This window comes from Astyanax mexicanus, chromosome 17, assembly GCF_023375975.1.
Source record: "Astyanax mexicanus isolate ESR-SI-001 chromosome 17, AstMex3_surface, whole genome shotgun sequence".
In the NCBI taxonomy this organism is placed as follows: domain Eukaryota; kingdom Metazoa; phylum Chordata; class Actinopteri; order Characiformes; family Acestrorhamphidae; genus Astyanax; species Astyanax mexicanus.
Window position 1 is genome coordinate 47135789 of NC_064424.1, and position 25320 is coordinate 47161108.

A 25320-nucleotide genomic window follows, 5' to 3' on the forward strand; every position below is an offset into this window, starting at 1 on the left:
TAAAACTGAAGATTTCCCTCCACTCTTAATATGATGATTAAAACTGATGACGCATGAAACTTCTCAGCTTGATCTGAATGTAATGAAGCGTAATCAAGCGCTTTCTTAAATTCTGTTTTATTTTCTTTTCTTCTCTGTGCCTGGATTACTGGATTACTCTGAGTTTAGACTCACAAATAAAAGAAAAAGTCCATCACTATGTGAGAGTAGAGTATCTTTCAGAGAAGCTTCGCTGTACAAAGTTCCACACATCCCGTCTGGAAACCTTCTCACCGAAAAACCTGATTATCAACATCAGGATCTTAATTGAAAAAGCCCATACATAGCTCAGGCTGATGTTCATGAGCGCTGATCTCCACGTGTGGAAAGCCCAACATGTGAATGGAAGGTCTGATCAGTGAGAGATAGGATCTGGATGGGAAAGTCCGGAGGTGAACACGCGTGTTCCTGAAAGGTGGGATTATATGATGAACATCAGATCAAAATTCCCACTCATGTCAGACATGAGCTGAGCTGATGCAAAGTACTGAAATTAGGTGGTTTATCATGCCATCATCTCAAGGGTTGAAGATGAAACCCCCTGCTGTCAGTTTACAGTCATCCCTAGATGCTCTCACTCACAGTATCAGTATCAGTAAAGCCAAACTAGATGCAGATAATCAGATAAGGTCTAAAGTCTGAGTCTAAGTACCTCTGAAACGACCAATATATATGCAGAGGGACTCAGGAAATGTACATCATATAATGTTGTCAGTCAGGCCTGTCTTGATAACTATGTTATCGATTTATCGTACAATTTTCTCCCCAGTTTACGTGGCCAATTACCCAACCCACTCATTAGGACTCCCCCTATCACTAGTGATGCCCCAACACAGCAGGAGGGTGAAGACTAACACATGCTTCCTCTGATACATGTGAAGTCAGACTCCGCCTCTTTTTTTGAGCTGCTGCTGATGCTGTAGCATTACCGAGTAGCATCACAGCGCTAACGCCCGGAGGAAAGCGCAGCGACTCGGTTCTGATACATCAGCTCACAGACGCAGCCCTGTGCTGCAGACATCACCCAAGGAGTGATGTTAGGGGAGAGAGCTCCATCTACTGTACCCACCCGGAGGGAGCAGGGCCAATTTTGCGTTCGAACCTGCAACCTCCCGACTATAGTAGCAGTGCTTTAGACCGCTGGACCACTCGGCACCTAGAACCTAGTATTTCTTTTATTTATTTAGGATAAAAAAGAAAATATATTTTTATTTACGAAGCCCAATATCTGCTCCTAATAATAAAAAGTTAGTTTTACTGTGAAACTGTGTAATAATATTATTATACTAGTACTTTATTACTGTGGCACACGAGTCTTAACCCACTATTAATTCAGTCATTTAATGACATAATTACATAATTTCTCTCACTCTTTCTTCTCACCCTCTCTTTCTCTCTCTTTCTCTGTGTGAGAGTTCTGTGTGTGTGTGTGTGTGTGTGTGTGTGTTCCTGTAAGTGATCAGGTAAGCCAGATCTGCTTGTGGGAGTGTGGGAGGCGGAGCTACAGACACATAAACACACACATGCTCTGATCACTCAGCAGTTTAGAGGAGCTTTAGAGGAGGTTGGTGGATGTTTTTACTGCAGTGCTTCAGTTCTGCCTGAGGGAGAAACTGCTGGGATTAATTAACGGACTGAAATGACCTGAAACTCATCACTATCTCAACAGTAAGTCTGAATTATTTACTCAACACTATATGATTTCATTATATTTTATTAAGTATTAAGTACTAAACAATATTGTTATTTCTTTTTTAGCAACTATTTAAAAATGAGGTATTTGGTATTTCTAGATGTATAACTCCAAACTTTTACCTACAGCTCTGCTTCTGAGTCTAATATTTAGAATTTTACACATTGTGTATTTTAACCAATTGTATAAATTTGTAGAGCAGTAGCATCATAACTCCTTATACATTTGGTAGTATACTCTATGTTACTATGTATAATCATATTTTATACATATATACATTATACACACATCATACACTATCATTATTCATTATACATTAAACACAATCATAATGCATTATATGTTATACACACTATAGTCAATCATACCACATTATACACTAACATAATATTTTATACGTACATATATACATTATGGATGCATAATACACATTGTACTATCTATATAATACATTACATCATTATGCTTTTACATATTACACATTAAACACTGTCATTAGTCATCACACATTATATTTTATAGGCTATTATAATACTGAATACATTATGTGCAATCATTAACCATACTATATATTATACACTATCATTAGTCATCACACATTCTATATTATACACTATCATAACTCATTCTAGGCACTTTTTAACTTTCTTTTTGTTTTGATTGTTGGTTTGTTCTAATTGTTGACTTACTTGCTGGTTATCGTTTGCTTTCATTGTAATAAAACATATTATATGATATATGTTATATAGTATAGTGTTGATTATATATTAGAAGAAAATGTATAAAGAGTATAGATTAATGATATATACAGGGATGATGATCTTGGTGGATCTTGGTGGACTAGAACAGAAGTTCTGCACTGATTCTGAGGAAATTATGGGCTGCTGTATTTGTGCAGATGCAGGTTTTTAGCAGGATCTGCAGCTCTGCACTCTTTTGTTTCATCCTTTTCTCTTTCTTTCTTTCATCCTTTTTGTATTTTACCTCTTGAGACACTGCATCTCTATATGAAGACATTACATTTCTGATTCCCTGCACCATGCATGATACTTTACTATACTGCTTAACATTACATTTAATTGATTGAAAACAATATGGTGGGAATCTCGGTCAGAAGTTTCTACAGCCATTCCAGACAGAAACCTGGGCCAGGTCAAAATTCTCATTCGATTTTATGTTAGAAACTAGTTTATTCACATATTGTAGAAAGCTATAATTTAGTTTTTCAACCATATAAAGACATTGGCGTCCTGTTTAAAAACAAAGATTAGTTTTTGTACTTGTTAGGTCCTACTAATCCCAAATTAAAAATGAATAGGAAAAGAAATTTAAAGTGCACACCAAGCAAAAGTCCAGGTTTTAGAAGGTAATTGAGCAGAATTGTGCTGTTTGTGTGGCTGTGTGAACACTCTAAAAGGAAAGTTATTTTATTTTAATAGAGAGAGTATCAGCTATTTTAAGATCTGAGTGTCTTTGATCTAACCATATAGTGAAATCCTCAAGGTACTATTACTGAGGAGAGTTCTCAGAAGGTACAGTAAATAAAAGAGTTTAGTCTGCAGTGTACAATGATTTTACACTTTGGCATGAACACGTATGCTTTTCGGCAGCAGAGAGATCCTTTTTCTTTCCCATGTTGCTTGAAACCTGTGGCCTGCTTAATAATATTAATGTAGAACATCCTTCTTAAGTAGTTTTTCTTTAATTGGGCTCACCTGTCAAACTAATTATCACAGGTGTCTGAGATGGATTTTAGTGATAAGTGAACGTTTATGACACTAAAATTGAATTTGCATAATAATTTTCCCAGCTGTCAGTCAATAGAACTTCTTGGTATCTCCTGTGATGCCGGAAAGGTGAAACCAAACCTTCATGTGAAACGCAACCCTTTAGTGCATGAGTGTCAGTTTAGTAGTTATTTGTTATATTATTAAAAATATATTATGTGAACGGCCTAAAATAAACATCACACTGGAAGGGAAAGTAAGTAAGTAAAAATAAGTATTTGTGCCAAAGACAATCAAACTAGTAGCTGAATAAACTGAAGAAAACTATAAAACTGTGTGAAATAAAACTTTCTACCACAACCTCTCATTAAATGAGCTGTTGTATGATTCCTCTGTGGAATTTTCTCCTGTTAGGACATGTTTTCACTCTTCCGTCTGGCTCTGATTTGATGAGATGATCCAAAGCATTAGAATGTGCTTTCAGTTTTGCTGTTTTTGGCTCCGTCCTGATGTGATTCCAGTAAAGCCGGGAACATGTTTCTTTATTATTTCAACAGAAAACACCCAACTGAAAACATTCATGAGAGCATTCATGCTACATGTATTAACTAAAAAAATGCCATACACTGTATGAACAAATGTTTGTAAACGCTAATTTCACGTCCTAACACCCCTATCTTTTAATTTCTCTTTGCTATATTATACAACTTGAGCTTATTTGCACCTGATTACTGTAAAAACAAAAAATGATCTTTTTACATTATGTAGTTTCTAAGAAAAATGATGTCAACATATGAGGACTTTAGATTTATATTTCGATAAAACGCAATTAACAATGGTTTATTTTGTGCACAAGTAGATAAAACAATTCAAATCGCTGGTTTGAATCCCGGTCATGCAGCTTGCCATCAGCTGCCGAAGCCCTGAGAGAGCACAATTGTTCTTGTTCTCTCTGGGTGGGTACAGTACAGTAGATTGTGCTCTTTCTTTCCCCTCATCACTCCTAGGGTGATGTGGCTCAGCACAAGGCTGCGTCTGTGAGCTGATGTATCAGAACTGAGTCGCTGCGCTTTCCTCCGAGCGTTAGCGCTGTGATGCTACTCAGCTAAAGAGCACACAGCACAGCAAAAATACTGCTTTTAATTTAAAAGAACAAAATTTTAGGCACTGTTGTTTTACCAACATCCCACATTTCCACTTCTTACTGCAGAATAAAATGTATAAAACACGTTAGTGACTGTTTTTTGGCCTTTCATGCAGTCATGCCAAGGCCTTTCCTTTGTTTCTGTTAATATCAGCATGTTCTCAGATGTTAAAACATCCTTTCAGTTGATTTCTGCAGTGTTCAGTATTTCAGTGAGTAACACAATAACTCATTCACACCAGATCAGCCAGTCTGTTAGGGGAAACCCACTCAAAGAGTCACCTATTGTAGACAATGCAGCTCAGTTAAAGGCCTTTTATATGAATACTGTCTCATTTATGACATTTCTAAGACTTCTGACTACACAGAAATCATATTTTACAGCATAATCACTTTTTATTTCCTGTCTCACATTTTTCCACCCATTACATCAAGATCAACAGCGCGACAGGATGGACCATTTTAGTCAAAATCAGCATTCGATGGAAACATGGTTGACCTAGAGTTGTTCATGTTGACCTTGTTCTTTTTCTTACATTTTTCTTACAGTTAGATTTAGATTTTCTAAAATGCATTTAATAATATTTTACCATAGCTTTACCTCGTCTAATTTTGATAATAAATAATAATATAAACAATAATATGAAGGAATATGAAGTGAAAGGGCTCTGAGTGGTTAAGCACACTAAAGCTCTGCCACTATGATCGGGAGATCGCTGGTTTGAATCCCAGTCATGCAGCTTGCCATCAGCTGCCGGAGCCCTGAGAGAGCACAGTTGGGTAGTCCTTGCTGTTTCTCTCTGGGTGGGTACAGTGCAGTAGATGGCGCTCTCTCTTTCCCTTCATCACTTCTAGGGTGATGTGGATCAGCACAAGGCTGCGTCTGTGAGCTGATGTATCAGAACCGAGTCGCTGTAGGGGCTTTCCTTCGAGCGTTAGCGCTGTGATGATGCTACTCGGCAATGCTACAGCATCAGCAGCAAGTCAAAAAGAGTCTGAAGTCTTATTAGAAGTCATAAAACAGATGAGGGGCGGAGTTATCGAAAGATGACAGGATGGAGAGGAATTTTTAGACACGTTTAAATAGCTAAATATTTTCTTTATAAAAATTGTTAGATAAATAACTGAATCAGTAAATCAATAATGTAGTTAAACAGTGTTTGTATAAAACTTAAAGAACCATGCTGCCAAAATAAAATACTAATATAAATAGGTATTATTGATGCAGAAATTCAGAGAAAGCTCCCATTCTGCTGCATTTCTGCTGATTCACCACGCGGCTACTGAACCATGTGTAGAGGAGAAGTCACATGTGCTGTCAGGGCTGTTTGTGTGTTTATATCTGTAGCCTCAAGAGATTATCTGATCTTTTCACACGTTTCCTCCTAAAGTACCAGAATGACTTTGCCAAGGCTGTTTACTGGCTGTGTCTCTAAACGCTGCACAGCAGTTCTGGGAAGTTCAGTGGTAATTGGTTTCTTCCTGAAAGATTAAGGATGGGAACTGCACCTCTTTTCTTTTAACGTTTTTATTTATTTATTTATTTGTACTATTTCCTACACTGTAAATGAACATTAAATACATTAAAAACTATGAAGGAACACAAATGCAATTATTTAGAACTAAAAAAGTTGTTTAAAAACATTTGAATATTACATTGTATATACAATAAAATAACAAAACAACATGAGCAGCAAATTTAGAAGCTAGAAGAGCAGAACAAAAGATGAGTAAATGAAGTTACAACAATCGCAAAATATCACCAAGCAACGTACAAATAATAAACTAAAGCATCTACCAACAGAAAGAGGAGTGAGAAAATTCTAAAGCGGTACCACTTTAAAATAAGGCTACCTTTATAAAGGGTTTATAAATGGTTTACAATTAGTTTATTAATGGTTACTAATAAGGTTGTAAATGCTTTACAAATCATTAATAATCAGTTATAACACATACGTAGAAAAGGGCAACAATGACCTCTTGTTTGCCAATAGTGAACCCACAGACATCTATATTATTGCCCTTTTTATGTATGTCTTATAACTGATTATTGATGAGTAACCTAATTAGTAACCATTAATAAACTAATTGTAAACCATTTATAAACCACTTATAAAGGTAGTCTTATTTTAAAGTGGTACCGAAAAAAGCTTTACTGTTTAAAAAAAAAAAAAATAGGGCAAAACTGAAGTCTGCCAAAGTACACCTTGTCCAAGACCAGGACTTTTGGAACAAATGGCTTTAGACAGATAATTCCATAAATGAATTATATATATAAAGCAACAGAAGACAAAAAACAATAAAAAACAAATACAGCATTTGAGGATCAGAACCTATACTAACTGTGAAGCATGGTGGTGTAAGTATGTGTAAGTGTGTGTTTGTGATACAGGGAGCCTGGCAAGCTCTCTATAATGTGTATCCATGTTTTTTACCACACAGCTGAAAGAATTCTGCATAGAGGAGTGGGAAAATATTTCTCCCAGCTGATGTCAGGGACTAGGAGACACGGAAAGTTTTAGGAAATGTTAAATTGAGGTTATATTTCAGGGGGGAATGCCAGCTTTTATTATTTATTATAGCAAGTTATTATTTTTATCATTACTGTATACTATAAAATTAACTTGCTTTGCGATGTTTAGAGAGTCTAGTAAATGTTAATTTTAATCTTTTTTAAGATAATAAAAGATGTATATATCATTTAATTTAATTCTTCAGACGTATATGCAGACATACAGAAAATAACAACAGTCACGGTTCACAGAACGTGTTTTTGTAATACTAAACTGCACTGTTTTTATGTGTTTTGCTATGTAACAGTCATGTAAGCATTGATGCAGCACATGGCTGAATATAAGCAAATAAGGAAGTAAGATTTAGTCCTCACCACTGACTCACTGTTTTAATCAGCAGACTATCAGCAGACCTGGCTAAGGATGACTTAGCAAAAGAAAAATATCTAAAAACAATACAGTACATATGCGAATACCAAGTGAAACACATCATACTTGATACTGACTCTACTAAGCTGTGTCTGTTTTTACTACAGGAGCCAATGAAGCGAACAGTATTCATCTTTCTACTGGCCATCACATGGCCTTCAACTCAGGGTAAGATATACAAGCATTTTTTTATTTCGTTTTTTTTATTTGAGTGTTACTGAACTTTACTAAAGCCTGAGTAGACTGATAAATCACTGTGCTGTTTATCAGTTATTTATTAATCTGAGTGTAACTGAGCTCTACTGAATCCTGGGTATACTGATAAATTACGGTGCTTATCATCAGTTCTACTAAAGCCTGAGTAGATTGATAAAACAATGTGCTGTTTATCAGTTATTTATTTATCTCATGGTTACTGAACTCTACGAAAGCCTGAGTAGTATTTTTTGTCCTTTCTTATTAAATCATTATTATCCTTATTATGATTCTGATTGTCAAATTTCCCTCCATTTTATTATTGGTTATCCATTATATTACTTGTTTGTGTATTTTCACCTATTTTGATTCACAGGCAGAAAAGGTTTTCTTTCCATAAAAGAAAATCAATTAACCAAGAATAAAATATTGATTGGACAATCAGAATGATAATATGGATAATACTGATTTAATAATCAATAAGAAAGGAGTGAACTGCTGCTTTTGCTCACAGTAGACTGATAAATAACTGTGCTGTTTATCAGTTATTTATTCATCTCGGTGTTACTGAACGTTACTGAAGCCTGAGTAGACTGATAAATTACTGTGCTGATCAGTTTTTCATTAATTTTAATGTTACTGAGCTCTACTAAAGCCTGAGTAGACTGATAAATCCCTCTACTGTTTATCAGTTATTTATTCATTTCAGTGTTGCTGAGCTCTACTAAAGCATGAGTAGACTGATAAATTACTGTGCAGTTGATCAGTTATTTATTAATCTGAGTGTTATCGAGCTCTACTAAAGCCTGAGTAGACTGATAAATTAGATTCACCTGTTTCCTTGCTTTTCCTCTCTGTTCACACTAGCCCTCTTCACGGTGACGTCTGAGCAGGATTCCTATGATGGTGAACTGCACAAAAAGATCACAATGGGCTGTCGGTTCTCACCTGTTGAAAAATCTCAAATCTCTCAGCTGTCAGTCATCTGGCAGCGTGTCGAGCCCTTACCAGTCATGGAGGTATATCGGTTGGAGAAGGGCGTAGAGATCCGAAACGTCACCGACGGACAGTTTCAGAACCGAGCACAGCTTCTAAAGGACGAGCTGAAGAAGTTTCGGGCTGTTCTGGAGCTTTTCCCTCTTCAGATCAGCGACTCCGGCACGTATCAGTGCATCGTTAAACACAAGGAGGCAGACTACAAGAAGACGACTCTAACAGTACGAGGTCAGTAGATATCAAATCTATAAAAATAAACTAAACAAAAACACAGTTTCTTACAGTGTCAACCCTGGTGAAAATAAAAATATATATACTTAATTGTATTTCAAACATATTGAGAAGATTTATGTACTTACTTAAAGTATACAAAACTACATTAATATTATCCATTTATCAAATATTTGAAAGTAAACTTTAATCATACTTTTTAAAAAGTATAATATAGTGTATTTAAAAAAAATAGATTACTATGAAGTACATTCACTTTTAGTTTAATGTAATTCATTAAATTATTCTAAAATACTTAGTTCCCAAAATACTTTTGTACATTTTTAGCAAAGTGTGTTAAAAACTTCACTTCACTTCGCTTAACGACACGGTTCTGATACATCAGCTCACAGATGCAGCCTTGTGCTGATGCACATCACCCTAGAAGTGGTTAGGGGAAAAAGTGAGAGCCATCTACTGTACTGTACCCACCCAGAGAGTGTAAGGCCAACTGTGCTCTCTCGGGGCTCCAGCAGCTGAAGGCAAGCTTCATGACCGGGATTTAAACCAACTCATAGTGATCTCCCGATTATAGTGGCAGCACTTTAAACCACTGGACTACTCAGAGCACCTAGTCTTGTCAATTACTATCAGTAACTATGATAATATATATATCTATTCCTGCTGTTTATTATAGTTAATTATTAAACACAGAGCTTTGCCTAATCAATGGCTAATAAAAGCTAAATACCATAAATACAGCAGTTCCTCTGAGCTGATCGCCGACAAAAATCCCTTCAGTCTCGCGCTCAGAGGTTTCCCCTTTTAAACTGTTTGACAAAAAAGGAAACTCCTTGAATTAAAGTGCAAATTACTGGTGAGTTTATGAGGAATCTGACCATCCTGTTATGTTACGGCTCCAATTGACCCGTTTAAAAGTTTAAAGTATTTTGTATTTTTTTTTTCAGTTTGAACCTTTTTCTGCTTGCCTTAATTAGTGTATTTATCAACATATAATATGAAAATGATTCATCTCACGTATTTGCAAACAAAAATTACTAAAACTAAAACAAAATTTCAATGTTGTGTTTCAATGTTATGTAAAACTATTCTGTTTTATATGTTGGTCTTACAAAAGTAATAAAGTAGTGAAATATATATATATATGTATTTTTATAAAAACGTGTGAATAATCCTAATTAAAGCATTACCTGTTAGAGGTAAGGAACACCATTGCACTAAATATTGATAGAATAATTAGTAATGGAGTTAATAATGAAGTATTTACACTGCTTGTTAGGTTTTTTTGGTTTTAGATCATAAAAATTGCATTGAGTCAAACTGACCCCGAAAACCATTACTGTTCGTGATAAATGAACAGAACAGGAGGGTTAACATTAATTAACACTTATGAACTCTGTCTCCTCAGCTCCCTACCGTCCTGTTAGAAAAAACATCAGACGGCTGAATAACGAAGAGGTGGAGCTTTCCTGCGAGTCTCAAGGCTTCCCATTGGCTCATGTGGACTGGAGTGAGGAAGAGCTGACTAGACGGATGAACAACACCTCTGAAAAGACTAGCGAGGGCACTTATAAACTCACCAGCCGGGTGACTGTCACGGGGAACGTTATTAAAAACTACACTTGCTCTTTTATGGAGGAGAAGAAAACTGGTCCATCAGCCACTTTCAACATTCCAGGTGGGTCGAGAATGAGAATGGTCTGAGTATGATGTAGGTTCTTGATTTCGCATTTTTAGAGCTGAAATCTTATTGCTTATAACTTCTCCACCGGACTAAAGCAACATTATACCGGATTTGCACAAAAAACAGCTCACTTGGCTTTTAAAATGAATGAAAAAACAATGGAATTATGTTTGACAATGTTTAGCAATTAATAATATGAATTCCTCTTAATATTTATCATGTTGTCTTCATGCTAAGTGAATGTAAAACTTAAGCTGTGCTTACTGTTATAGTAAAATATTAAAACATATGTTTGGAACAGAATTAGGTCACCAAAAGGTCACAACGAACAGTTAAACATGTTTACAACTCTAGGTCAACCACGTTTTCCTGTAAGTCAGTGTGAGATGTGTGTGTGTGTGTGTGTGGAGTTATTAGCGATGCTGTAGAGCATGGGAACTGTTGTTCAGGTTCAGACTGTGTTAAATAAGCTGAGAATAAGACGGGTAATATTATTATATTTATAGTCTTTAAACCACAGACACCACTTCCCTACAGCAGCAGCAGATTACAGAGAAATTCTCCCTCAGCGCACGGCTGGAGAAGTACCCGACAACCACCCTGCACACCACACATACCAGCCTCCAGCTTTCCCTGCTCTTCCACAGAGCCGCAGGGGATGCTGTACCCGGTGCTGATGGTGCTGGTGGTGCTGATGGTGCTGATGGGTGGGGGGTGTTGGGAGCTCCAGAGCCGTGATGTCACGCTTGGCTCGGAGTGAGCAGTGTTTTCCAGAGTTACGGTGAAGAGCAGGTGATGACGGTTCTGTTTCTGTTCTTCAGGTGAAATTCCAGTGAGGAGTAATTGGTCACATGGTTACGCTGCCGTAGGCGTCATCTCCGTGATGTGTTTGGGTTTTGCTGTTACCTCACTGATCCTGCACTGGAGGAGGAAAGGTGTGTGTCTGAACTCGCTGCTCACAAAACACCAGACAAACACATCCATCTATTTATACCTTCATTCAATTAGCCAGTCATTTATTCGTTTAAATATCCATCCATCAGTTTATTCATTTTGTTCCATTTGTTTCCTAATTAGTCATTATTTCACACAGCTATCTATTCATTTATATATCTATATATTTATCTATTCATTCACCCAAACATCCATCCATTATAATGCATTATGTACCATTTGTCTGTTATTTAATCATTCATTCACGCAAACGTCAAACCATTACATTCCATTTGTCTGTTAATTAGTCGTTAATTCACACAGTCATTCATTCATTCATCCAAACTTTCATACATCCATTAGTCTATCCATTATGTTCCATTTGTCAGTTAAATAGTCAATAGTTACCCCAGCTATCCATTCATTCCTTCATCTATTCGTTTACCCAAAAAACACCCATCCATCATTATTCATTATGTTCCATTTGTCTGTTATTTAATCATTCATTCACCCAATTATCTATTTTATTTATGTATCTATCCATTCATTTGTTCATTAATTCACCCAATTCAACATCCATCCATCAGTCTATTCATTATGTTCCATTTGTCTGTTATTTAGTCATTAATTACCCCAGCTGTCCATTCATTCATTCATTCATTCATTTGTTCGTTTATTAATTCATTCATTCATCTATTCACTCATTCATTCATTTATTTATTCACTCACATAAAAAGTCCATCCATCATTGTGCATTATGGTCCATTTGTCTTTTAATTAGTCATTTATTCACTCAGCTATTCATTCATTCATTCATTCATCCATATTTTATACTGTGTTATAATTATTATACTGTTATAATTGTGTGTGTGAGAGTGTGTGAGTGTGTGTTTATGTTAAGGAAAGTACAGTGTGTGTCACTGTGTTTCCCTGTTGTCTGACAGTGAAGATGATGTCAGTTTCTATAATTAGATTGTAGGGGTTATCCTTTATTATTCTGACATCACAGCTGTAAACAGAGCATCATCAGGTCATGTGACCCGTCAGCTCCGTATCCTCAGTGTTTGTGTTTTTCTGCGTCAGTGATGAAAATAGAAAGCAGGTAGTGAGCGGAGGCCGAGGGTCAGAGGGGATTCCCCCGGTTGTGTTACGTGGTTGTGTAACAGAGTTTAGTAACAGGGTTGAGTTATTGAGTTGTTTATCAGAATTATAGTCTTATTCCAGTATTTAATCAGCTTCTTAATCCCTCAGTCCTTCCAGTAACACTGCCTGTAGGGTTTTACGGGGTTGAGATGATCTCAGGGATTATGTCATGTTGAAACCTGCAGATAACATCTCTGATTTTACTGCTGTCACATGACTGATGATCCAGGAGAGTGGAATTTAACCATGTGTAGTGTGTTTGGGGAATAATGGTACAAAATTAGACAAAGTCATGTAATTAATGGGGAAAAAGGTTATCTAAATAATAAGAGCAGGCCCAATAAATAGCTTTATATATATAAAAAGTATTTTAAATTACTTTTATTGGTTAAATAAATACATATAAATCACAGTATATAGAGTATATACACATATCATTGCTGTCAAAATAAAAACATTTTAAATCAGTTTTTGCTGTGTTGTGTATAGGTGTGTATTATAGCTTTGATTGAATTAGAGTTCTATTGATGTGTGTTATAGTTGTGTAGTGTAGCTCTGATTGTGTTATAATTATTCTTATATATATATATATATATATATATATATATATATATATATATATATATATACAGCATTTTGTATTTTTAATTACCTTTTAAGTTTTAAATAGCTTTTACTAGTTAAATAATTATATATTCATTGAAATATACATAACATTGCTGTCAGTAAATCTGTTTTTAATGATCACTGTTTTACATAAAGTGTATCTGCCAGTCATTCCTTACGTTACATCAGAATTTTATTATAAATGGTTTAAAATAACCGCTCCAAAATGACATAAATACATATTTTTACACTGATTTCCACTGAAAGTCAGGAAGGGTTTTTCCTTCTGCTTTCATTTTAGTTGTTTACCATGTATTTATAGACAGACCATTAGTTATATATCTGTGTTTAGAAGCGAAACCTTAATAATGTTTCTGTATCCATATTTGGGATTATTATAATGTATATAGAATATAAATTATATTATTCTAATATAGAGTTAATTACAGGTAGACACTCACTGATCACTGTCTTTATTATTAATGTTTAATTGGGTTTAGTATTCTAATGTTATATAAAGTTAATTACAGGTAGACACTCACTGATCACTGACTTTATTAATGTTTTTTTGGGTTTAGAATTATAATGTTATATAGAGTTAATTACAGGTAGACACTCTCACTGATCCTCACTGACTTTATTAATGTTTATTTGGGTTTTATTTCTAAATGGTTTATTTTGATCTCAGATTGAGTTATATTGTAAGATGTTCAGTATTAAATATAATGATTTTAAATACATATTAGACCTAAATTGTGTATTTTCTTTAAAGGTCAAAAGAATAAAGGCTCGATGTCGACTGTGTGCATAACATCAGAACCCAATCTGACCGTAACGTCAGCGGACTGTAAGTATGACTGAATGTTTATTAGAAAGTTAATGGTCTGTTACAGCAGCAGTTCAACTCTTTAATATTTTTAAAGCGACAGTCTGTAAGTTTGGAGGATTTGGGGATTAGGCGCCCTCTCTGGTGGGAATGTGTAATTGCACAGAGCATGTGGAAGAGTACTTTTAATTTAGGTTACTTTTGAGTATACTGTTTATTTCTTTTGTTTATTCATAAAATATTGTCAAAACATAGAGAACAATTACATCCAAAAAACCTACCAGACCACACTGATTTTGAAATTCATATATTAGTATTTGCAGGGATTTGTCATGCCAGCTCTGAATAATGTTTCAGTGTTTTAGTGATGAAAAAATATAAAAATGCTGTTTTAATGCAGCCTCTAATATTCAAGAGAAGAGAATGCTTCTGTACCAGATGTTGGAGCATTGCTGTGGGGATTTGATTGAATTCACCATCCTACTTAATCATTCCTAACCTCGAAATAATTCGAAGGACACAGTTTTATCAGTTTATTAACCTTTCAGGACAAAAAAACACCTCCAGCCTGTATTTGTAATGGTCTAAAACGATAATGATGATGATGATTAATAAATTCCATTGTTTGAACAATGTTTCCACAGCAAACATTACTAATGTGTTTCTCAGTAATGCTTTTCTTTCTCTCCACCAGTCTTAATTCCAAAGAAAGATGCCAAACCTGATTCATTTAGCGTTTCATCAGAAGGTGAGCAGATTTATTCTCTTACTAATGTAATTTATAATGTATTACAGAGAAAATAGATTATTCAGCTTTAAAACATGAACATGTTTTATAATAATAACATGTGTTATTATTAGGTAAGACCAAATCCTATTAAAAATAGTTTATCATCTTTTTATGGATAATTAACACCTGTATACATCTACGGTATATACAGTATACACATCTTTAGCTATTTATAGGTTTATGTTTGAGTAAAATGAACATTGTTGTTTTATTATAAAAACTACAACAAAAAAGATGCAGGGCTTTCAGACCTCAAATAATGCAAAGAAAACAAGTTCATATTCATAAAGTGTTAAGAGTTCAGAAATCAATATTTGCTGGAATAATCCTGGTTGGTTTTTAATCACAGTTTTTCTTTTATGCATCTTGGCATCATGTTCTCCTCCACCAGTCTTACACACTGCTTTTGGATAACTTTATGCTGCTTTACTCCTGGTGTAAAAATTCAAGCAGTTCAGTTTGGTGGTTTGATGGTTTGTGATCATCCATCTTCCTCTTGATTATATTCCAGAGGTTTTCAATTTGGTAAAAATCAAAGAAACTCATCATTTTTAAGTGTTCTCTTATTTTTTTCCAGAGCTGTATATATATTTTTAGACCCTGCATATATCTCTTTACCATAAATTAAAAATAATATTATATTTAAAAAATATATATATATATTAAGAATTGGAGCATTTATTTGGACAAAAACTATTATTATATAATATTTTCTTCTGAATTTACACCAAAAATGTAGAATAAAAAAGTTGAATTTCATGCATTACATGATCCGAATCGAAATGCATCTAAGAATCGGAAATTTCTCCCAGCCCTAAAAGATGTGAGGGAGGATCTGAAGTTTGTTCTTATGTGTAAACTGTGTGGGTTAACAGAGTTGTTTTTGCAGAAACTCAGCTTTCATTGGAAAAAAAACAGCATGATTCACACTGTTTTTGTAAGCGCTTACAAAAACATGCGTATGAAATAAAATGAAAAGGTCACATGACTTTTTTCCATGTGTGTTTTTGTGAGTTATAAATGTACATCACACTGCTGAGTTTCAGTCACCTGCTCTCAGAACACTTGGTTTCTTTGATATTGTGTGATAGCATTTTTTCTTCTCGCTGTGTGTGTGTGTGTGTGTGTGTGTGTGTTTGTGTGTGTGTTTCCAGTGTGTGGTGAGAAAGTGGAGAAGCTGAGGGAGGTTCTGATGAAGAGATATGCTGAACTCGACACCTCAGAGCTGAGGAGTGGGTTCACACTGATCTGCGGGTACGAATCTTCCATATCTGTAGGCTGGGGGAGAGGGGGGCGGGGTCGTTTGACAAGAAATTACAAAAATATGCCTGATGTGAATCAGTATCAGTATCTGAAAATACAAACAGCTCAGTCAATATTAATATAAAGCAGCTTTTTCTGTTAAAAAAATCAATAAATATTTACTTATTATTACATACAGCTCTGGAAAACCACCACCATCAAACCACCAAACTGAACTGCTTGAATTTCTGCACCAGGAGTAAAGCAGCATAAAGTTATCCAAAAGCAGTATGTAAGACTGGTGGAGGAGAACATGATGCCAAGATGCATGAAAAAATCTGTGATTAAAAACTAACCAGGATTATTCCACCAAATATTGATTATTTCTGAACTCTTAAAACTTTATGAATATGAACTTGTTTTTTTCTTTGCATTATTTGAGGTCTGAAAGTTCTGCATCTTTTTTGTTATTTCAGACATTTCTCATTTTCTGTAAATAAATGCTCTAAATGAGAATATTTTTATTTGGAATTTGGGAGAAATGTTGTCTGTAGTTTATAGAATAAAACAACAATGTTCATTTTACTCAAACATAAACCTATAAATAGTAAAATCAGAGAAACTGATTCAGAAACTGAAGCGCTCTCTCTCTCTATATAGAGGAATGTTCAGCTTTATATAACTTTTTGTTCATTTTATACAATTTTCCTTAAAAAATATTTAAAAAAATTATTTTGGCATTTCAATGATTCTATTTAATTCCATTTTCCAAGCTTTCATCTTAAGATAACTCTTTAAGAAAGTAACCATTGACATCATCAATGACATCACAACCCTTATATTGTTTTATGTTAAGGGATTGAAGACACCTTTTTTTGTTAATTCAGCGATGTATTAAATTAACATTTATCATATTGTCTACATATTTAGTATTAATAGGTAAAGCTTAATCTTTGAAACAGAATAAAGTTATCATAAACAGTTTAACATTTCTACAAGTTTTGATCAAGCACTTTTCCACTAAATGGAAATTTTTACTAAAAAAAGAGGCTGGACGCCTGCAAGACAGGAATTAAAAAAATACAAATATTAAAATATTAAGCTGAAAATATGATTTCTGTGTAGTCTGGAGTCTTATAAATGATTTGAATGAAAAATAAGATAAATAATCCTAATCTTTTAAAAGTGATAAAGTTCCCTAACTTCCCAAAACTCAAGAATTAAATTATAGGACAGCAGACAAACAACATTCTGATCATTCTGAGGTCATTCTAATTTTCTTGATTGTATTGTAGATTATATGGTATTACCGGGTGTATTCACTGTTCCACTGAATTAAATCTTATCTTAATTTACTGCTTCTATAGAAACCCACTGTTTACCACAGAAAAACACGACCAATTGACCCAATAAACAACACAGCTACACACTGTGAATCAGTAGTTTCTGACATAGTTTATAAACAAATGCAAACAAAAACAGAAATACTTATCTTTATTCCTTATTTAGCCACGCCCACTTCCCAGAGTTCACCTCTTCCTCCTCTGAGTTAGATTTAAAAGAGTTAAAAGGTTTATGGTTTTATTGTATTTAAATTGAATCAGATCTAGATATCACACCCTGGTGTAATTTTCTATTTTATGTTGTTGTGTTTTATACTTTAACTTTAAACAAATCTACAATATGATTTTAGCATCACAGAGCAGCACAGCTAAAAGCTAGTATAAATAACACTGTATAAAGTTGCCAATAAATAATTATACAATTACAGTAATTCACTATTACTGTATAATAAACATACAAATTTACTGTAAATAAATTAGTTTTGGCATAAATCAATACAGTATTACATTATAATTATTATTTACAATAACTGTATATACTATTACCATAATACTTCCAAAGTAAAGGAGCTGCATCTGTGGTTGAACAAGCTAAACCTGTGACAGTAAAATAGCGTTGGAGTTCAGGGGTATGTCTACACTGATGGGCGTGGTGGTCTAGAAGTGGGGTGTGTTCAGGTAAATTTCTGGCGTATAAACACAGGTGCACTACTGACTGATTAAAACCCTGACAACAGTCAACAGTCAGACATCCACACCAATCTTAACTACGCAGATGCACCGTGCACATGTATACAAATATACATGAACGCGTGAAGGAGAAGCTCAGGTTTCTCTGCTGAAAAGCGCAGAAGTGCTGCGCTGCTAAAATAGCAATCTGCCAAAGTCAGACTAAAACACACCCATAATTAATTAAGAGAATTAGTACATGCCTTTTGCACATTTCAAGCCGTGCAAGGTGTACTTTTCCCATGGTTACGATAGCAAAGACACACTGACACGCCCTAAATCAAGCTGCACAGTTCATGGTTAACAGCTCACCCTATAGATAAAGCTAAAATTGGACCCTATAGATCTTATATCATCATAAAGATCTTGAGCTGGATTTTCCAGTAAGGTTCTATTAAAACTGCAGGGGGTTTAAAGGGGATAACTCTTTAAGAAAGTAACCATTGACATCATCAGTGACATCAAACCTTTATATTGTTTTATTGTAAGGGATTGAAGACACTTGCTTAATATTCAGTGATTTCAGATTAAAATAATATTTATCATATTGTATACATATTTAGCATAAAGAGGTAAAGCTTAAGCTTTAGTCCACCCTGTCGCTGTAATCACAATATCACAGTAATCACAATTATTTTATATAATTTTAAAATATATTTTTGAAACAGAATAAAGTTATCATAAACATTTTTTTGGTCAACCACGTTTCCATCAAATGGCAATTTTTTACAAGTTCAATTCCCTCCATCAGCTTGTTTTGCTGAAGCATGAAGTCCGTCACGCCACAAGGCTGTGATGCATCAACAACCGAAGAAGAAAAAGGAGAAATAGAGGGCTCTGATTGGCTGAGTCACGTCTAAACACTGCTGACATGGCTGCCAGGTGCTCTACTGAATCAGAAGCACATGACTCCCTTTAGGGTGTGTTTTAATTTAATACTGCAGTGAAACTAAAAACAAAAGAGAGGTTATTTACTTACTTTTAAATAACAATGATATTATTGCACTGAGATCACTGATAGCAGGTATTTGAATCACTGTTTGTAGTGATTAAAAGATAAGGAATAAAAAGGAACTCAAGTGGGAAAAATAAGAAGTGATATCTGCGTTTGTGGGCATTTTCATTTCAACAATAAACAGCATACACGGGTCAATTTCCTCCGCCCAAAATTAACCACGCCCATGATTATTTAAGAGAATTAGTACATGCCTTTTGCACGCTTTGAGCCGTGCGAGGTGTACTTTTCACACACTGACACACCCTAAATCAAGCTTTTAACCATGGGTGCACTTTTATTTTAGACTTATTTTAGACTTATTTTAGATTATAGGGAATTATGAGAGCATTCCTCCACTCAACAATGGTTCTAGTAAAGTATACACTGCATAAACACAACCACACACCACACACACACACACGCACATACACAAACACACATGCACCTGCACAAACAAGCAGGCATTGTGTTGGCTAGATTTCATTTTAAATTCCGTTTTTACAGAGAAGTCAATGTAAGTCAGCACATGCAGAGCTCTGTGATAATCACTCACACGCCCACTCAGTTCTACACAGCTATTTAACATTTACTGTTTTATTTATTATTTCCAGAGAAGGGCAGTTCAGTCATCTCCAGCCGCTAATCCCCGGCCCAAAGCAGACCGTCCTCCTGGAAGGAAGAGAAGGAAGCGGGAAATCATCTGTCTCTCGAACCCTGGCTTCGTCCTGGGCGAAGAACGTCAGCTCCGGCCCCGTCAGCCTCAGCGGGATCCGACTGGTGATTTTAGTGAACTTTGAGGGAGCGGACGGTGATTTCTTCCAAGTTGTGAGGTCAAACATTCCAAGTGAAGCTGATCTGGAGACAGCGGACGTTAAAAACATTCTCCTGGGGAACACGGACAGTCTCCTCCTTCTGGACGGCTATAGAAAAGGGGACAGAGAGGTGGACGAGACGCTGGTTAAGTTCTTAAAGGAGCGAAGCAGCAGCAGGGTGCTGATCACAGCCCGGCCCGGTCAGCTCAGCAGTGCGGGGGAGGTGATCACCAGAATCTTTCAGCTTCACACAGAAAACACACAGACTGAAAACAGCTGAAAACCAGCAGCAATGGATATTATAATCCATAATATTAATAATATTACAGTCTCACAGTAATGCTGAGGGATTAAAACACAGGAATTTTACTCTATGCATCAAATCATAAAGGTTACATTTCTATCTTCTACTGATCTGATGGTGAATTTAATACCAATCGTTTACATTTTTTAAATAGGGGATATAGGAATTGGTCCAGAATTCTCACAACATCACTCCGTCCCAGTGACTGTATACAAACATGGACAGAGCAGCATCTTTCTTAAAAAGTGAAGCAAATATAGTTCTAGTGCCTCTGCTGGCTGGCTCCAGTATGTAGATCTAGTGTAGCTCCACCCATCTCCAAAATAGACACTTTACAGGAGAGAGATAAAACCTTATGCTTACGAATTGTTAAAAAGTGATTGACAGCCTTGGCTGGATCAGACCATCTTTATTACTACATAATACCACAGTTAGTACCGACCCTGCAATGTGATTGGCTGAAAGGCGTTCTATGAGTACCATTATCAGCTGGTAATGCACTGTAACCAAAGCTCTATGTATTAGGTGACCTAGGAACGATGCAGCGCTTACAAGCCAAACAGCGCAGCTAGAAACAGAGCAGCAATGGAACTATTTTATCTGGCGGAGTTTTTATAACCAAACAGATCCTATCTCTCCTCCTCTTTAACTCTTTAAAATCTTTCAATAAACAGTGATAATGGAACTGTGGTATAATCACAATAATACATTCATGTCTATGACCGCAACACAGCAGTGCCAATATTACACGTTATAGCTCGAACCTCGAGTGTAAATATGGTGAGGCTAAGTTGAAGTTGTTGAACTGTCTGGCTTAATGATTAGCCAGTTAATTATTAATAATTAATTATTGATAATGATGTATAATGTGTTGTTGTGCTGTTTATTAAATACATAAACTGATCTTGTAAGGTTGGAACATTATACCATACCGAACAAACTGAAAATCCAGGAGAAAAAAAATGTGTCGTAAACTCATTGAAGCCAGTCTATAAAATGTTTGGTCTGGAAGAAAGGGGCGGGGTCTATAAAATCAGTATGCTAGATTAGCTCCGCCCCTCATCGACTAAGCAGACTGTAGTTTGCAGAAGTAAATTTGACAACATGATGGGTGTTTTTGGTTTCATTTCTTTAAAACGGAAGGGAATGTAACCACAGCTTCCATGTTTTCTACATCGTTCATTGGTCTATCCGTAAATGAAACTGTTTCTAAACTAGTGTTTACAATTTTCCACATGCTACAGTAGGTAGTAATAGTTATAATAGTTATAGCTATCTTACACCCTTACACCCTACGAAGAGTCAGTATATTCACGCCTTCCACCTGCGCTGTAAAATTAACAACAACATTTTTGCCGTATTGCCGATATTTTATCAGCGGAAAACACAAGTGAGCCACTGTCTGATTAAAACCCTGACAACAGTCATCTGTCAGATGTCCAAATCCCCATTCCTATCTTCAGCACCTTTACCTTCACAGCGTGAACAAGCAGCTCCGTTTCTGCTGAGAAGCGCGGAAACTTTGCACTGTTAAAATAGCAATCTGCCAAAGTCAGAGCTCACCTGGCTCTTAAAGGAAATAATGAGCAAGTAAAACTCTGATTGGTTTATTTCACATTACGACCAAAATTTACCAACACACCCATGATTAATTAAGAGAATTAGTTTATGTCTATTCCACGTTTTGAGCTGCAAAAGTTGTACTTTTCACGTTGTTACGATAGCAAAGACACACTGACATGCCCTTAATCAAGCTGGGCCATGCACGGGTCATGACTTGCCACTAAATGAAGATGCTTAGTCCCATGTGTGTGTAAAGACGTGTGTAAAGAATTAAACAAATCTTTCTCTTTTCTATTTTAGTATTTTATTTCACATCAAATGTATTTGAGCCAATAACACAATTAACACAGTTAATACAATTAACACAACTAGCCAATTAGGACTCTGCATATCAATTGCAAAGCTCTCTACACAAGGTGGATGAATACTAGCGTATACTTCCTCTGATACAGCTATATAACTTTCAAAATAAATTTGGATATTTGTTAATCATCTTTAAAATGTATTAACATTAAGAACTGCACGCACAAAATGTATGTTGTGTAACAGCAGTTTATTACGTCTTTAGTTACAGCAAATGCATCAATGCAAGAAACCCACACCCACCCACACACACACACTTACAAACACACACACACAACCACATACACACACAACCACACACACACACACACACAACCACACACACACACAGATACTATATCTACACACAGGCTCATACCGCAGGATGTGGGTTAGAAAGTCTGATAACTGTTTGCAGCACAGAGGAGAAAAACACAGGAAGTTCATATCTGTGTGATTAACTTCAGTCACTTCTATAAAATATAATTCAAATATATATATTACTTACATATAAAAGCAGTGATGGGAATAACGACGTTGAAATAAACGCTGTTACTTTTTTCAGTAAGGAGTAATGTAACTAATTACTCTGACTGTAACTATAACGCTGTTACCGTTCTACACCCCGTTACTGCACGTTACTTTAGCCACCCGGGGGCAAGTAACACAAAAGTAACGCAATAGTTACTTTTACTGGTAACTAGTTACTTTTATAGTGGAGTAACTCAATTAGTAACTCAGTAACGTTTTTGGAGAAGTAACTAGTAACTATAACTAATTACTTTTTCAAAGTAACGTGCCCAACACTGTATAAAAGTAATATAAAAGGTTATAAATGCGCAGTTTGATCACCGGGGGAGAGTATAGTTAGCAGTATGAGTGCAGTCACAGACGGATATGACTGTGTTTCTGTTTTAGTCTTCACTGTTGCTCAAACTCACTGCCAGTATAAATGAGTAAGACTGCAGGATTCTCAGAAGTGTCTTCCTCTGTGAATTTGCTCTATTTGCACTGATATTTCACTTCCATGATTTCATAACACATCAGAGTTTATGATCTGTGCACATTTTTGTGACTATAGCATTTTTAAAAAGTTTCTTAAATATAGAAGTTTCTCAATTTCTCTGTAAAATGTTATTATCATGTGTTGAACTGTATAAAATGTTTTTTCTAAGTCCTGAGTGTGTATTTTAATTCATTATTGAACATTTCTATTCTGTATCTAATAAATATACAAACAATAAGAAAATGAGTTTCTCTGATTTTGCTGTTTATAGTAAATAGTAAAATCATAGTTATTAATCTGTAACTAAAACTACAACTATTTAGAATCTAATCATATTTAATATATTTAAATATCTGCTCTAAATTCTTTAGCATCTACTGGGAATTATTTAGAATCAACTATGGTATATAGTTGATTCTAAATCATTTTATTTAGTATTAATTAGTATCTATCCAGTATGGGTTATTCTGTATCTGCTTTAACCCTTTCAGACCTGAATTATGTTCCTGAATGCTGCTTTCTGTCTGTAATGCACAGAAAATAAGACTCTAATATTCTACTATAAAATCTATATAACAAATAAATTCAATGGACTTAAATATATATGTTTTTTGTTTTTTTTGCATTGGATCATATCGCTATGGAAGCCTGTGTGTAATATTTTATATTTCATATTGAGCTTTTTATCTCATAAACCATCACTAAACAGTAAAATAACATACAGACAAAGTTTTCTAAATCACATTAAATTAGTAAAAAATAGCTGTTTCTTTGCTGTTACTCAATAGCTCTAGTACTCCTGTTTTTTTCAGTGCAGTGGGAGGGGCCAAGATTTCATTGGTTTCTAAACTATTCTGATGGACAGCAGCCATTAAATAGTGTTCTGTGCAACAAAACATTTTAAAAATAAAGAAAATACATGATGTTTATTGTAATGGATGCAGGGTCTGAAAGGATTAAATGATTCAGAATCAACTTTGAATTATTTAGTAGCTTCCATGTAACTACTGTATGAGCTATTCAGTATCTACCATGAATTGCTCATTATCTACAAGGAAATAATCAGTATTTGCTATGGATTAATCAGTATCCGTTATGGATTATTCAGTATCTACTATGAATAACTCAGTTTCCTCGAGGAATTCATCAGTATGCATTACAAATGAATTAGCATAGATTATACATAATTCTCTATACATTTAAAATCATTCAGTGCCTACTATGAATTATTGCATTATTGACTGTTAAATATAGTGTTAGGATATTTAACAGATGTTATGAATTATTATTAAGCTCAGTAAATACTGTAGTTAAGAGAGGGGAGAACTGAAATGTGGGTCTATAAGATGTGAGGGGATTAAAGGGTTAAATAAGGCTGCTGTACTTTTACTTTCAGTTCAGCTCAGCAGGCGGATAACACTTCCTCCACATGTTCCAGTTTTCAGGGTCAGGAGGGAAATGTGTTTACTGTATTAAAAAGGTTAATGGGGTTCGGGGCTCTGAGCGCACTGTGTTTTCCTGTAAACTGGGTTTAAAGGTCAGCAGAAAATCAGCATGCAGCTGGATGGTGCTCAGGCTCACACCACTGCAGACTCTATGAGCCTAAAAAATACTGCAGAGGTGAAAATACTGGATTTGCTGTAAATCAGGCTGCAGCTGCTCTTCTGTCTTTAAATTTGAAATTCACACAATTTTAAATTTACAGTGTGATAACTGTAAAATAGAAACATAAAAACTGCAAACAAGAAATCGAATATAAATTATCCAGTAACTGCAATAAACTTTTCAGTATTTACTATAGATTATTCAGCATCCATTACAAATTAATATTATACTATAAACTACCTAATATCTACTGCAAACTACTTAGTATCTACTATGAACTACATAGTATCTTCTCTGAGCTTTTTAGTATCTACTATGAACTACTTAGTATCCACAATAAACTACCCAGTTTCTACAATAAACATACTTTGTATCTACTATGAACTACTTAGCATCTGCAATGAACTACATAGTATTGACTGTGAACC

At 35.1% G+C, this 25320-nt stretch overlaps 1 protein-coding gene and 1 long non-coding RNA gene across 2 annotated transcripts in view; one reads left to right on the forward strand and one right to left on the reverse strand.

Moving 5' to 3' along the window:
* The window catches only part of LOC125782410 (uncharacterized), a 318736-nt gene that overhangs the window by 41441 nt on the left and 251975 nt on the right, over positions 1–25320 (reverse strand). The window lies entirely within an intron of this gene.
* On the forward strand, positions 1533–23455 carry si:ch211-241b2.5 (selection and upkeep of intraepithelial T-cells protein 5). Its single transcript, XM_022676680.2, has 9 exons — positions 1533–1707; positions 7653–7713; positions 8608–8964; positions 10376–10645; positions 11473–11586; positions 14106–14180; positions 14854–14907; positions 16104–16203; positions 19872–23455. The coding sequence occupies exons 2-9, from the start codon at positions 7659–7661 to the stop codon at positions 20350–20352; spliced, it is 1506 nt and encodes a 501-aa protein (XP_022532401.2). The 5' UTR covers positions 1533–1707; positions 7653–7658; the 3' UTR covers positions 20353–23455.